At 42.0% G+C, this 13,009-nt stretch overlaps 1 protein-coding gene across 1 annotated transcript in view; it reads right to left on the bottom strand.

Moving 5' to 3' along the window:
* The window catches only part of TRHDE (thyrotropin releasing hormone degrading enzyme), a 194,930-nt gene that overhangs the window by 172,424 nt on the left and 9,497 nt on the right, over positions 1-13,009 (bottom strand). Inside the window, exon 2 of the mRNA XM_081928012.1 lies at positions 10,069-10,342. Within this exon, the coding sequence (XP_081784138.1) occupies positions 10,069-10,342 (274 nt within the window). The remainder of the gene's footprint in view (positions 1-10,068; positions 10,343-13,009) is intronic.

Below are 13,009 nucleotides of genomic sequence, written 5' to 3'. Positions count from 1 at the left end.
AGGCTGCTGCTTTTTGCAGAGACGTATGCTAAAAACGGTTACATCTTGAAGAAATAAACCGCAGTAGAAGAGGCTGTTGAAACTTTCCTTTATCTACTCCAGGTCCTCATCATCCACCCTGCTGCTTTTCCCCAAATGCAATGGTAAATCCACATCTGGAATCCCATGGGGTGAAAGCATATTGGGAGTAATTTGAAGCAGACAAATGGTTGATGACAAAGAATTTAAGCACTCCTCCTCCCCTCCTCTGCTCTAAATTCTGTCCTTGCAAAGGGCAGCCCACCTTTCAAATCACCTAAAGTCATAATGAAGCTGCATTTTGAAGCCCTGTCAGGTCTTAAGATAATGGCCTTGTGGGACAAATCCGACCCCATAGTGGGCAAAGATTAGGTCTTGGGCTGAAAGTTCCACACCTCTCTGCTAGGAGATCTGGCCCTAGTAAAGTTCCAAAGACAACAAAAGCTGTAGCTTTGGATGCAATCGCTTTGCAAGCATCACTTACCTTAATAGGCCCAGCACATGTAAGCTTCTGTCCTAAGGCATTTCAAAATCATGCTTGGCAAAGCACAATGCCTAGCATCATACAGGTCCAGAATACTTCCCCGAGTCAGATTAATACAATTCATTTTATATTATCTATACAAATATGCACCTTTTCATATTATGCTTATTATATACAAATACACACAATGTTCAGTTTAAACTGTGTGGGTGTTTTCAGGGAAGGATTTAAAAAGAAAACCTATATTGTCGATGTCCTACTGAGTTTCTCTACTGCAATGCATTGACTCACCCATGAAAACATTTCAGCATTATTTATTTATTATTATTGAAGCAATGACTCACTGACAGAGAATGTATTTTTAGGAATTTAAATAGTCCAGCTGTGAACAGCGAAGACTTAAGGCGGAGCCCACTTATTGCTTACTTGTAATATAAATTTTAACTAACTTCTGTTTTATATTACTGAAAAATTAATAGCAGGATGACATGTTGCCTCAGATACTGAATTATGTTTGTGGAAGCCACTGCCAAGCAGCTAGTTATTGACACTCTAGCCAGAGCAGCGACAGGGTTTCTCCTTAATATTTCATTCCGCTTGCATTATTTGTGGATTACACGACATACGGGCTCCCTCCTTAACGGCACCATTTCATATAGAGACTGGGTAGTCATGGGAAGAGGGCATGCACACATTCTATAATGGTCTCTTCTCAAAGTTCATCTTTCTGAACTAAGAAATTTAATTGACAAGTGATATGCTCTGCTGATGCTTTGAGGATGGCATTTCCAAGAAGAAAGTGAAGTACTCCATTAACAGTTAAAACCAAAAAGTCGAAATGCATAGCAACATTTCTTTTGGAATTTGCAACCACATGCAAAGTCCCTACATCCAGTGTTAGAAATTAGGCAGGTGCAAGGTGCGATTTGCAACTGGCACCGATCCAATTGCGACCATGTGGAGATCTGTGGATGCTAGGTTGGTGTTTGGGGAAAGCAAAATGTCCCTTAGAGTAGGGTCTGAAATATTTTCCGTGAAGCCTGAATTTGTTTTATTTTGGATTGTTTTATTGGATGTGTTAATGTGTTGTAAACTGCTTTGAGGTTTGTTTTTTTAAAATATAAAGCAGAACAGGAATGAAAATGATGATGATGATGATGATGATGATGATGATATTCCACTGTAAAATAACAAACAAAAAGAGGCACCTAGACATTCCATTGTGGTGACCGCAACCTGTGTTTAAGGTGCCATTTATCAATTAGATTACATAACTGCCTTAAAAGGTAAAGGTAAAGGACCCAACAGTTAAGTCCAGCCAGGAACGACTCTGGGGTTGCGGTGCTCATCTCGCTTTAATGGCCGAGGGAGCCGACGTTTGTCTGCAGACAGTTTTTCCAGGTCATGTGGCCAGCATGACTAAGCCACTTCTGGCGAAACCAGAGCAGTGCACGGAAACGCTGTTTACCTTCCTGCCGGAGCGGTACCTATTTATTTACTTGCACTTTGGCGTGCTTTCGAACTGCTAGGTTGGCAGGAGCAGGGACCGAGCAATGGGAGCTCACCCCGTCGCGGGGATTCGAACCACTGGCCTTCCAATCGGCAAGCCCAGGCTCAGTGGTTTACACCACAGTGCTGCCTGCACCCACCCAAGATCAACAGCTTAAGATCAACTACATGCTACTCTACAGCTGCACGTAGCAAATTCCTGACAGCCCTTCTTTACAAAAAGTCCTCAGTTGAAGGAGACTCACATTAGAAAGGAACAAGGTGGGAAGGAAGTGCCTGAACATTCCCCTGCCAGTCATTTTGCCCTAACAACTCTTAGACATCTCACTTGAATTACCCATTGAATTACCAAGCACATTGGGTGCTGTGTTTACCTTACCAAAAAAAAAAAAAATAGTTCTCAAGCTCCATGAGAATAAAAAGGCAAGGGTCTATGCCTGACAGATTGACACATTCCTCCTCCCCCCCCCCCATAAAAGCTCATGCTATTATTCCAAGCCTGGATAATGGTAGGAACTATTTTCAGGTCTCATGCTAAGCCTTGGGGAGGTTTAAAAAGCTGCAATACATCCCACTGCTTTCTAAGCCTCTCCAAAGTTCAACAGAAATACTTCCAAATTAAACAAAGGATGCTTTCTGTGCGGAACTTCAACTGTGGATATTTCTAAACTATTATTTCAGTACCAGTAACACTTTGTAAAAATGGATGTTACAGCTACCTGACATAGTTGTGGGAGGCATGAATATGGGAAGGATGCTTCCAGATCTGCTTGAATAAAGAAAGGTCTAAAAATAATGTGAAAAACAACAATGCCGAGCATATCACACTATCACTTTCCATGTGCATAAAACTGCAGAAAAGGACTTCTCCACATTTTCCCCTACCTATTTACACCATGCATGCACACTAATACAAGACTCTTCATTTGTTTATCATATTTGCATCCTGCTTTTCCAGGCAGGTTGTATGGGGTTATCCAGTTTTATCCTTATAATGACCCTATGAGATTGATGTGGGTGAATGAGAGCAACTTGTCCAAAGGACTCCACTGAGATCTATAGCTGAGTGGTCATCTGATCCCAAGTTTCCCTGGCCAAAGCCCAACACTTTTATCCACAACTACCCATTGGTCTTGTGGAAGATTCCACACACACACCCGTGATCCAGTTGTTCACAATGTTGGGTTCTACTGAAATAACTGCATGCATTAAAAGTAAAACTATTTAGTACATCTAGTCAGCAATTTCTACTGAGCAACAGTTCTACTCCTTAGGGGATTTTAGGTGACCTAGAACATAGACAAAAATTGTACACTGCAGCAAAACATGGATAACTAAGGGTGGCTATTAGAAAGCTGGCTTTGTATCAAAGTGCAAAGGAAGTTTGTGATTTTTTAATGACTTCAGAGCTTACCGAAGTACCAGAATGACAGTAACCAGTGTCTAGAATTCTTTATGCATTTACAAAGGCAGCCATGAACTGTGCGCTACCTCCACTGAAATACCCCACCCAGAATAGTAAGTGCCCACTTATCTGCTGCAACACGTAGACCTGCTTGAATCGCTATGAATATTCATTCGCATTTCAGATTAATTTACTACGCCACTGTCCATCCCTTTTGTGTTTGCCTCCTAGAAAAATCATATAGCGAGTACATTTTTACTGATGAAAATAACTACAGAAGCCAAATTCCTGCACTACGTGAATGCATGATTTATCAGAGCCCTCAGTATTACACAACACAGAGCTCAAGTGTAGAATATCTGCAATCAGCCCCCAAATGCAGAGTAATTGTTGAGTAAATCTAAATAACAAATGAACTGGGGGAAATTGTGAACTGCTTACAAATTCTCCAGGAATAGAAAAGAGGTTAAATTAGCTGTTCAGTTCCAATTATTCCTCTAGAATTTAAGTATTCGAAGCAAACTAGGACTAGTGTTCACTCCTAGACTGGAATGATATTTCAGTATTTTAAATTATCTTAGCACAGAGTACTGTAGTCTAAAGTCTTTGCATTATTCAACTACTATGGATAATAGGAATTTACTTTCTATTTGGGGTTTTTATTTCAATGCAAAAAAAAAATTAGCATAGCATGTATGATCAAAAACATCACTGGTTTCAAAAAGGTTGGACTGGAAAACTTTGAGTCAATCTTCCTCCCTGAGCTGAGGCCACAGCAGTTACCAAGGATGGAGAAAGATGTGCTGCCAAAGGGTCTGTAGGTGTGAGGTGGGAAGACCTAACAGGGTTCATCAATATGGGACCCATGGGTTCCATGGAACAAAGGGGCTTGTTTTGGTAGAGTAGGAGTCCTAATTGCCAAAGATGGCAGCCGTGCAGGTATCCAGCCCCACCTGGTTGAGGCAGGTACAAATAGTGAAGGGCAATGTGGTCAGGAGGAAGATGGATGATGGACCAAACACTGTTGAGGCTTCCCAAGGTTGGATCTGGTGGTATGTGTGGGTGAAGATCTGGTGGAGGGGAATTGTTACTTTGAAATTGTTCCTTTGGGGTCATTCCTTGGTGGTACAGGGCTTTGTATTACTGTGTAAGAAGGTTTAAGGAGGTTTACTGTTTTGTTTTTGTTACCGTTTAATGAGTTTGTCCTATTCTGTTGAAATAATAACATCTTTCCCCTCATATATTGACTACCAAAGATCCTTTAAAGAACCTGCAGAGTTCATCAGCAAAACACTCTCCTGGGCAAGGGCCACAAATTCTGAGTGTTGCTTAAAAAAAAAAGTTAGGTCTCTAGCTCCCCTAGAAAGAAAGTTATGAAGCAAAGTGCAAAACTAGCCCTCTAAGAAATTTCTGTGAAATGAGCCCCTGCCCTAGAACAGCATCCTAAGAGTCAAGTGCAGCACCATCACCCTAACACTGGCATGCAGTTGCCCTACAAAACAGATATAGCAAGGGAGAGAACAGAGCTGGAGTTTTTCTTCCGCATGCCTCCAAAAGGATGCCCTTTGGCTGCTGTACACATACTGTGCCAGCCTGTGTGCAAGCTTGATGCATGTAAACTGACTAACAGCAATACCAAATGGCACTAGGGATTTATTTCCCCCTTTCTCTCTCTACAGTATCTTGTAATTTTCTCCTTTGCGATGAAGCTTGAAAGAACCACTTAGTTGAAGTGGCATGCTGTGTAGAGTAAGCATGCCAAAGCGACGGAGTTTTCTCTTGGCTGTGCTCAGCTGACCAGCCTGGAATCATGTTCAGATTAACCATCATATTGGAGTTCAAGAGTTTTGTCCCATAACATGATTAGCTAGTGGTGGGGAATTAAGGAAGGTGCAAAAGAAAAAAGAAAGCATGGCTTTCCCTTCAAGATGCCAGGTCATTTCCTTGAGCTTTCTAGGATATTCTGTGCTATATTATTATTATTACTTATACCATTATGACAGCAGCTATTACTACTCTTTTAATTGGGTAGCTGTTGCTCCTGCCAACCTAGCAGTTCGAAAGCACGTCAAAGTGCAAGTAGATAAATAGGTACCGCTCCCACGGGAAGGTAAACAGCGTTTCCGTGAGCTGCTCTGGTTTCGCCAGAAGTGGCTTAGTCATGCTGGCCACATGACCCGGAAGCTGTACACCGGCTCTCTCGGCCAATAAAGCGAGATGAGCACCACAACCCCAGAGTTGGCCACGACTGGACCTAATGGTCAGGGGTCGATTTAGGAGACAGAGCACCTTAACCATTTCTTCTCTCACTTCGTAGCACACTTCAATCAAAATAAAATCTATGTTAAAGATGTGTTCTGGCGTATTGAATGTCAAACAGGTTTGAGTCCATGACTTAAATGTCTTTAAATCATTAGCTTTTCTGCAGAGGGCAGCTATGTTCTGGACTACTCTTCTATAGTTATTATTTATTGAACTTATATAGTTAAGTTCTATATGGCAGCCAAATACTAAACACTGGCTCTAACTTGCAATAGCAACCATTTAGCATAAGAAGTGTACAGTGGACGCTCCGGTTGTGAACGTGATCCATGCAGGAGGCACGTTCGCAACCCGCAGCATTTGCAACCCACAGTGCCGCGTCTGCGCACATGCGGGCTGCAATTCGGCGCTTCTGTGCATGCGCAAAGTGCAATTCAGTGCTTCTGCGCATGCGTGACCGCCGACACCCAGAAGTAACCCGTTCCAGTACTTCCAGGTTTCGGCAGGTCCATAACCCAAAAAAACACAACCTGAAGCGTTTGTAAACCCGAGGTATAACTGTACTACCCACTTGCAAATCCAACAGCCTGATCTTCTGGCCTATGGAAGTATGTGCAACTTTGTCACCTAGAAGTGAGTGCAGCCCACAACACTGCATACCCTTAAATGGTGGGGCAGTAAATTGCAGCTCTCCTTCCACACATCCTTGAATCCATCCTATATAATATGTTATGTGCACCTGTAGTGGAAACTGCAATATTCCAATACTCTGGCAGCATACAGAATGGTCGTACCTGGCATTTTTGTTTTATATAAAACTTCAATGAGACAAAGATGGTTAATGACGAGCTTTGTTAATCCACAATATTTTTACAATGCTCTCACAAGTTAATGTGCTTGTGCATCACTGCTCTCTACTTCATGGAATTTGAGACCTATTCAAGTGCAAGTCATCAGCTCTTATTTCGACGCAGGTAAAAAGAGAACCATTGCTATAACAAGCGGCAAGAGCCCTTGACTGCGGCAGCAGAAATGCTTTGTTTTCCCCTGACCAAATCACTTAAGTACTTCTTCGCCATTACAAGTATGATGTACTACAATTAAGAAAAAGATCTTTTGAAGGTAGACGTTAATTCAGTGAGGCCACCAAGTCCTTTCAGTGTAGCCACAGAAGACAGCCTAAAAAATAGCATGGCTGGTTACTGCTGTTTTTGGACTATCTTGACTTGCCACTCAATATAGCGGAAATTGAACCAGTAAGTAAAGTGCCAAGATGGTTATGATATGGACTTCAGCTGAAAGCTAAGGCATAAGTAGCAGAATCTTTAGGTTACAATGCATTTTTCCAGGGAGAGAGGACAAAATACATAGTTCAAACTAGCAGCCAAGCAAATTCTAATGCACTTAACGCTGGTTTTGATATGCAGCCCAACAAACAGAAGACTGAAATCCTACACACATTTACTACTACTATCATTTATTCTTTATTAAATGCCCTTCGCCATAATGTTCTACAGAGGGGTGGTGCTACATGTTTAGGGAAAGCTCTACCCTCAGATCCTGACTATCTGCTTTTATAGAACACCCACACCAAAGGACAAAACACTCCAGAGTTCATTACAGTGGTACCTCAGGTTAAGTACTTAATTTGTTCCGGAGGTCCGTACTTAACCTGAAACTGTTCCACCACTTTAGCTAATGGGGCCTCCCGCTGCCGCTACACCGCCAGAGCACGATTTCTGTTCTCATCCTGAAGCAAAGTTCTTAAACTGAAGCACTATTTCTGGGTTAGCAGAGGTGCACAGGTGTGCAGAAGATGCTTTCCACCTCTTTGGCCCAAGTCACAATCAGCAATTCTAACACAAATATGCTTTGTTATGTGGATTAAACTTGTTGCAAAGGAAAAGTCCCTCCTCCCTGCATTAGAAAGAAATGAGAGTTGGCAGGAGGTTGTGTTTTAGAGAGAGAGAGAGAGAGAGAGAGAGAGAGAGAGAGAGAGAGAGAGAGAGAGAGAGAGAGCTGGCAGAATTTCTGGTGAAATGTTTAGCTTATTACACAATTCTGCACATGAGATTTGTAAAACAAAACAAACTGACGTAAACAGTTTTGTTCCTTCTCACCCACATTGCAACTCCTGGATCACTGCCAATAAGCCTAAACCACATTCCAGGACAACCAAACATTTCCTTCAATGTGGAGAACCAAGTGAAGGGTGTCTGTGGATAAACCATTCAGTGTTTCCAAGAAGTCTTTGCAAATAATGTAAGAGCAGCCTGATAGATCAGACCAATGGCCCGTCTAGTCCAGCATCTTGTGGCCAACCAGATGCCTGTAGGATACCGGCAAGAAGGACTCAAGAATAATAGCACTCTCCCCTCCTGCAGTTCCTAGAAACTGGCATTCAGAAGCATACTGTATGGCCTCCAAAAAGAAATACTTTCGCAGAACCTTGTGTGTGACACCTGCAAACCATTACAAAGTCACTCCCTAATGATCCAAAAGCGCAGCTGGAAACCCCTTTAAGATTTTACATTCCAACTACGCATAGCCCTATAGATACAAAGTAGCACTAAGTACCAGTGTGGTGTAGTGGTTAAGAGTGGTAGACTCGTAATCTGGGGAACCGGGTTCGCTTCCCCGCTCCTCCACATGCAGCTGCTGAGTGACCTTGGGCTAGTCACACTTCTCTGAAGTCTCTCGGCCTCACTTGCCTCACAGAGTGTTTGTTGTGGGGGAAGAAGGGAAAAGGGAATGTTAGCCGCTTTGAGACTCCTTCGGGTAGTGATAAAGCGGGATATCAAATCCAAACTCTTCTTCTTCTACCTCTTTGCGTAAGCAAAGCAACTTCTGCTTGTGCAAAAGGGGCTCTCTCTCCCCTCTCCTCCCTCCACTTGCCTGCTAAATCTGTTCTGGGTTTTCCCCCAACCAGAGCAAGTGAGAAGGGAGGGAAGTAAGTCCAAATGACCAAGCAGAAGTTGTTCCACAATTATTCCTGTAACAGATAGGTAGCCGTGTTGGTCTGCCATAGTCAAAACAAAATAAAAAAATTCCTTCCAGTAGCACCTTAAAGACCAACTAAGTTAGTTCTTGGTATGAGCTTGGTATGGTATGTGTATCTGAAGAAGTGTGCATGCACACGAAAGCTCATACCAAGAACTAACTTAGTTGGTCTTTAAGGTGCTACTGGAAGGAATTTTTTTATTTTGTTTTAATTATTCCTGTAGTAATTGAATGAAGCCTGAGAGTGATCCTATTCAGAGTACACCCACTGATGTAAATAGACATAGCCAACTTAGGTTCATTCATTTCAATAGGTCTACTCTTTTGTAGGACTTGGCTCACTACAGCCCTGAGAAAGAATCAACGGCAACTTCATTTTGCAACAGAAATACTAGTTATTGTTCCTGATAATAATTACTTTTAAGCTAATGATCTGTTTAGCCAACATGGAGCCAGTCAATGAAGTACAAGCAACAGCTTCTATGCCGCTCACTGTCATCTTCATGCTATCACACACACATGAGTTGCAGTATGCTGCCTACATCCTTAGTGGTGGTCTAGCATCACAATGCTCTTAGTGTATGTGAATTCTCAGAAAACAGACTGGTGTTATACTATGCCCACAGGATATTTGGTTAACTAAGTGCTACTTCACAGGACACAGAAACCAGCAAGTCATGCCTTTCTTTCACCATGTGTACATACCACACGGAGCCACAATTAGCCCTGAGACTGGATCCACACACAATGTACATGTAGAATGCACACAGAAAAGAAAACTCAAACTTATAGCATTCCCTCAAGTAATCAGCTGCACTGTAGCTATGCTTGAAATATATACACTAACTCAGTGATGGCCAAACGTAGCCCTCCAGCTGTTTTGGGAATACAATTCCCATCATCCCTAACCACTGGTCCTGTTAGCTAGGGATGATGGGAGTTGTAGTCCCAAAACAGCTGGAGGGCCAAGTTTGGCCATCACTGCACTAACTGATAGTATGTGAAGCAGCTCCAATGAGAGATGGCTGAATGTATTTATGTAAAAGCATTACTTGTAAAAAAAAAATCATTGCCATGAACTGAAGGGAGAAAAAACCATGCACTTTAACACTTCTAAGAGAGACAAATTCCTCTCACAAATATCTGTATAACCTTTGTTCATACATGGAAGTAGCAATGAAAAGTGAAGGCAGATATTAATAGCCTGATCCTAGGCTTTTTCTGCTTGGACTATAACAGATTCACCAGGAGGCAGAAAGAACTTTAAATGTAATAGATATGAATATGCAAGCATTGGGGGGGGGCATGTCATTTCCCTTCCCCCCCCAAAAAGGAAGGTTTTTCAATAAATATATGTAAGCCAGTTAAAAAAATAAAATGAAATGCTTACCAAAACTCCATTCTTTGTGGTAGTCTCACGGTATGTAAAATTGCAAACAGCCCAGGCTAGGTAATATGTGGACATGAGCGGAGTCTGTGAAAAGTGATCCGTAACCCATCCATCTTCTTCAAAAACAGAAGTTTCCACAGGCATATTGGACAAAGATAAATAGGTTGCTTGATGTTTGATGCTGATTTTGAACGTGGCCTTGTAGATGGGCTCATCAAAGCAAGGAAAGGCTTTTCTGGCATGGGTAGGAGAGAACTGTGTAACTGCGAGAAACCTGAAGACAAAAAAGATGAAAGAAACACTGGTTTCTATTCAGATCTTAATGCAAAGATAGCTGGTAAAATAGTGAAATGTACGGGGGGGGGGGGGATTGCAGAGTGATATACAAAATAAAGTCCCTATGAAGCATTCCCTTACACAGTTTTTATTTTCAGGTAAATTCTTCTACTCGCTTCAGTCTGCAAGGAGCAGCCCTTGAGAAAGGATGCTGGCATTAAATAAATACTGAAGCACTAGATATAGTATTTATTTATTTATGTTGACATTTAAACCTCAAACCAACCGAACATCAGCCAGTATTAACCCCTAGAAAGTAAAACAAATAACTACTGCTGCGTCAGTGATTTAATTACCCTCAGGGAAATCTCTAGGGCCTTCAGAGCTGACAGGGTACACTGGCTTCTTAGGGCCATATATAAAGTATTCTTGCTTAAGAAGGCTTTGGAGAGCCATTCTTTCCAAAAGTTGGCGATACCTGTAAATCTCAGTAACACCTTCCCAAGCAACTGAACATAGCGGCAAAGTTGTGTACTGCAAGTAATGAAAGTATCCAAAGCAAATATCTAAACAGCAGCAGATTGACATGATTGCATACAAACCTGTTTTATTTCAGAATACTGTAAATTTCCATGAAGGGGGAGGGGAGAGAAATGCTTTAGCATTTTAAGTACAAATTCTTACGTAATCAGCTTCTGCAGTCTCATTGTCAGAGAAGGCAGGTGAATGAGTTGTAAAAGCCTGTTGCAGCTGAACTCCCCCCCCCCACCCCAGGGACATCTACCTGCCATGGAAAGGACCCTGGAGATTTGTGTTTACTGTGGGGGGGTTTTAAATGTATTATGTTATTACAAAAGCACCTTGGGAATATCTATATCCTGAAAATGAGATATAAATAACTGCAATCACTAAGTTATTTTTTAATTCATTACTATTGCAGAGTTGAATTGCAGAAGGGGACAAATCATGGATCTACCAGTAACAATTTGCTAACACTGCCAACATTAATAAAACACATCTCTGTTAAGAAAAAAATGAGGGCAGTTACATAAAATTATTGACCTAGTTCAAACACAATGCTAAATGTTAGAAAATGACCAGCAGCAAACCTCAGGCTTGCGCCCCTCCTCCCCCTTAAATGTTTCTACTTTAGAATAAACTGCAGTTTCCAATTACATCTGAACTCAGGAAATTGTGGCTTATTCTAAATGTGGTTCCCTCATACAAATCGAGATGAAGTGCTCATTTCAGATCCTAGTTTGTTAACTAACCATAAACAGAAGAAACCACAGTTCCCAAATTCAGATATACAGTCATACCTTGGTTTTCAAACAGCTTAGTTCTCAAACCTTTTGGCTCCCAAACATCACAAACCCAGAAGTGAGTGTTCTGGTTTGCGGACTTCCGTAGTTTCCTGCAGCCAATCAGAAGCCATGCTTTGGTTTCCTAATGTTTTGGAAATTGAACGGACTTCCGGAACGGATTCCATTCAACTTCCAAGGTACAACTGTAATGGAGAACTGTGGTTTATTCAGCACCAACAGTGGAAGTGACCAATGGCATCGTCTCATGTGTGAGAGGGAATTTGCAAGCCCAGGGCTGTCTGTGTCATTATGTGAACGCTGAAGGTATTATCCTACCATGCAAAAGTCTGGGAAATGTGGACATGGCTATCTGTATCACAGCACTCTGGCCATGATTAAAATATGGTTAGGGATACCGACTTGCTCAAGATTACCTTTTAGTCCTCTGTCACTCTCTATTTTTGAGTTATGATATAAAAGATATGTTAGATATAAAAGACACACTCTGAGTTCAGTGTCCCTCATCCTTAAATCTGAATGTCTGACAGGCAAAAAGCATCTATCTTACTTTACTTTTTTGAACACGGTAATTTGCATTGAAGTGCATTGAAGGCACTATTCCATTTGCAACATTCTATCACTGTCCCCCTTCATGGATCACTGCCTTGCCGTAGCGAAGGGGCTTGAAGAACTCAGAGAAGCTATGAACTATGCCGAGCAGGGCACCCAAGATAAACAGGTCATAGTGGAGAGTTTTGACCAAACGTGATCCACCTGGAGGAGGAACCGGCAAGCCACTCCAGTATCCCTGCCAAGAAAACTCCATGGACAAAGACAACAGGCATATAAAAGTTATGACGCTGGAAGATGAGCCCCTCAGGTCGGAAGGCGTCCAACATGCTACTGGGGAAGAGCGGAGGGCAAGTACAAGTAGATCCAGAGCTGATGAAGCGGCTGGGCCAAAGCCGAAAGGACGCTCAGTTGCGGATATGCCTGGAAGCGAAAGGAAAGTCCAATGCTGTAAAGAAAAATATTGCATAGGAACCTGGAATGTAAGAACCATGAACCTGGGTAAGTTGGAGGTGGTCAAAAATGAGATGGCAAGAATAAATATTGACATCCTGGGCATCAGTGAACTAAAATGGACGGGAATGGGTGAATTCAGTTCGGATGACCATCATATCTACTACTGTGGGCAAGAAACCCGTAAAAGAAATGGAGTGGCCCTCATAGTCAACAAAAGAGTGGCGAAGGCTGTACTGGGATGCAATCTCAAAAATGATAGAATGATCTCGATACGAATCCAAGGCAGACCTTTTAACATCACAGTAATCCAAGTTTATGCACCAACTACTGGTGCT

The sequence above is a fragment of the Podarcis melisellensis genome (genome assembly GCF_964234715.1).
Source record: "Podarcis melisellensis genome assembly, chromosome: 10".
Taxonomy (NCBI): Eukaryota; Metazoa; Chordata; class Lepidosauria; order Squamata; family Lacertidae; genus Podarcis; species Podarcis melisellensis.
This window is presented reverse-complemented; position numbering and strand designations above follow the sequence as displayed.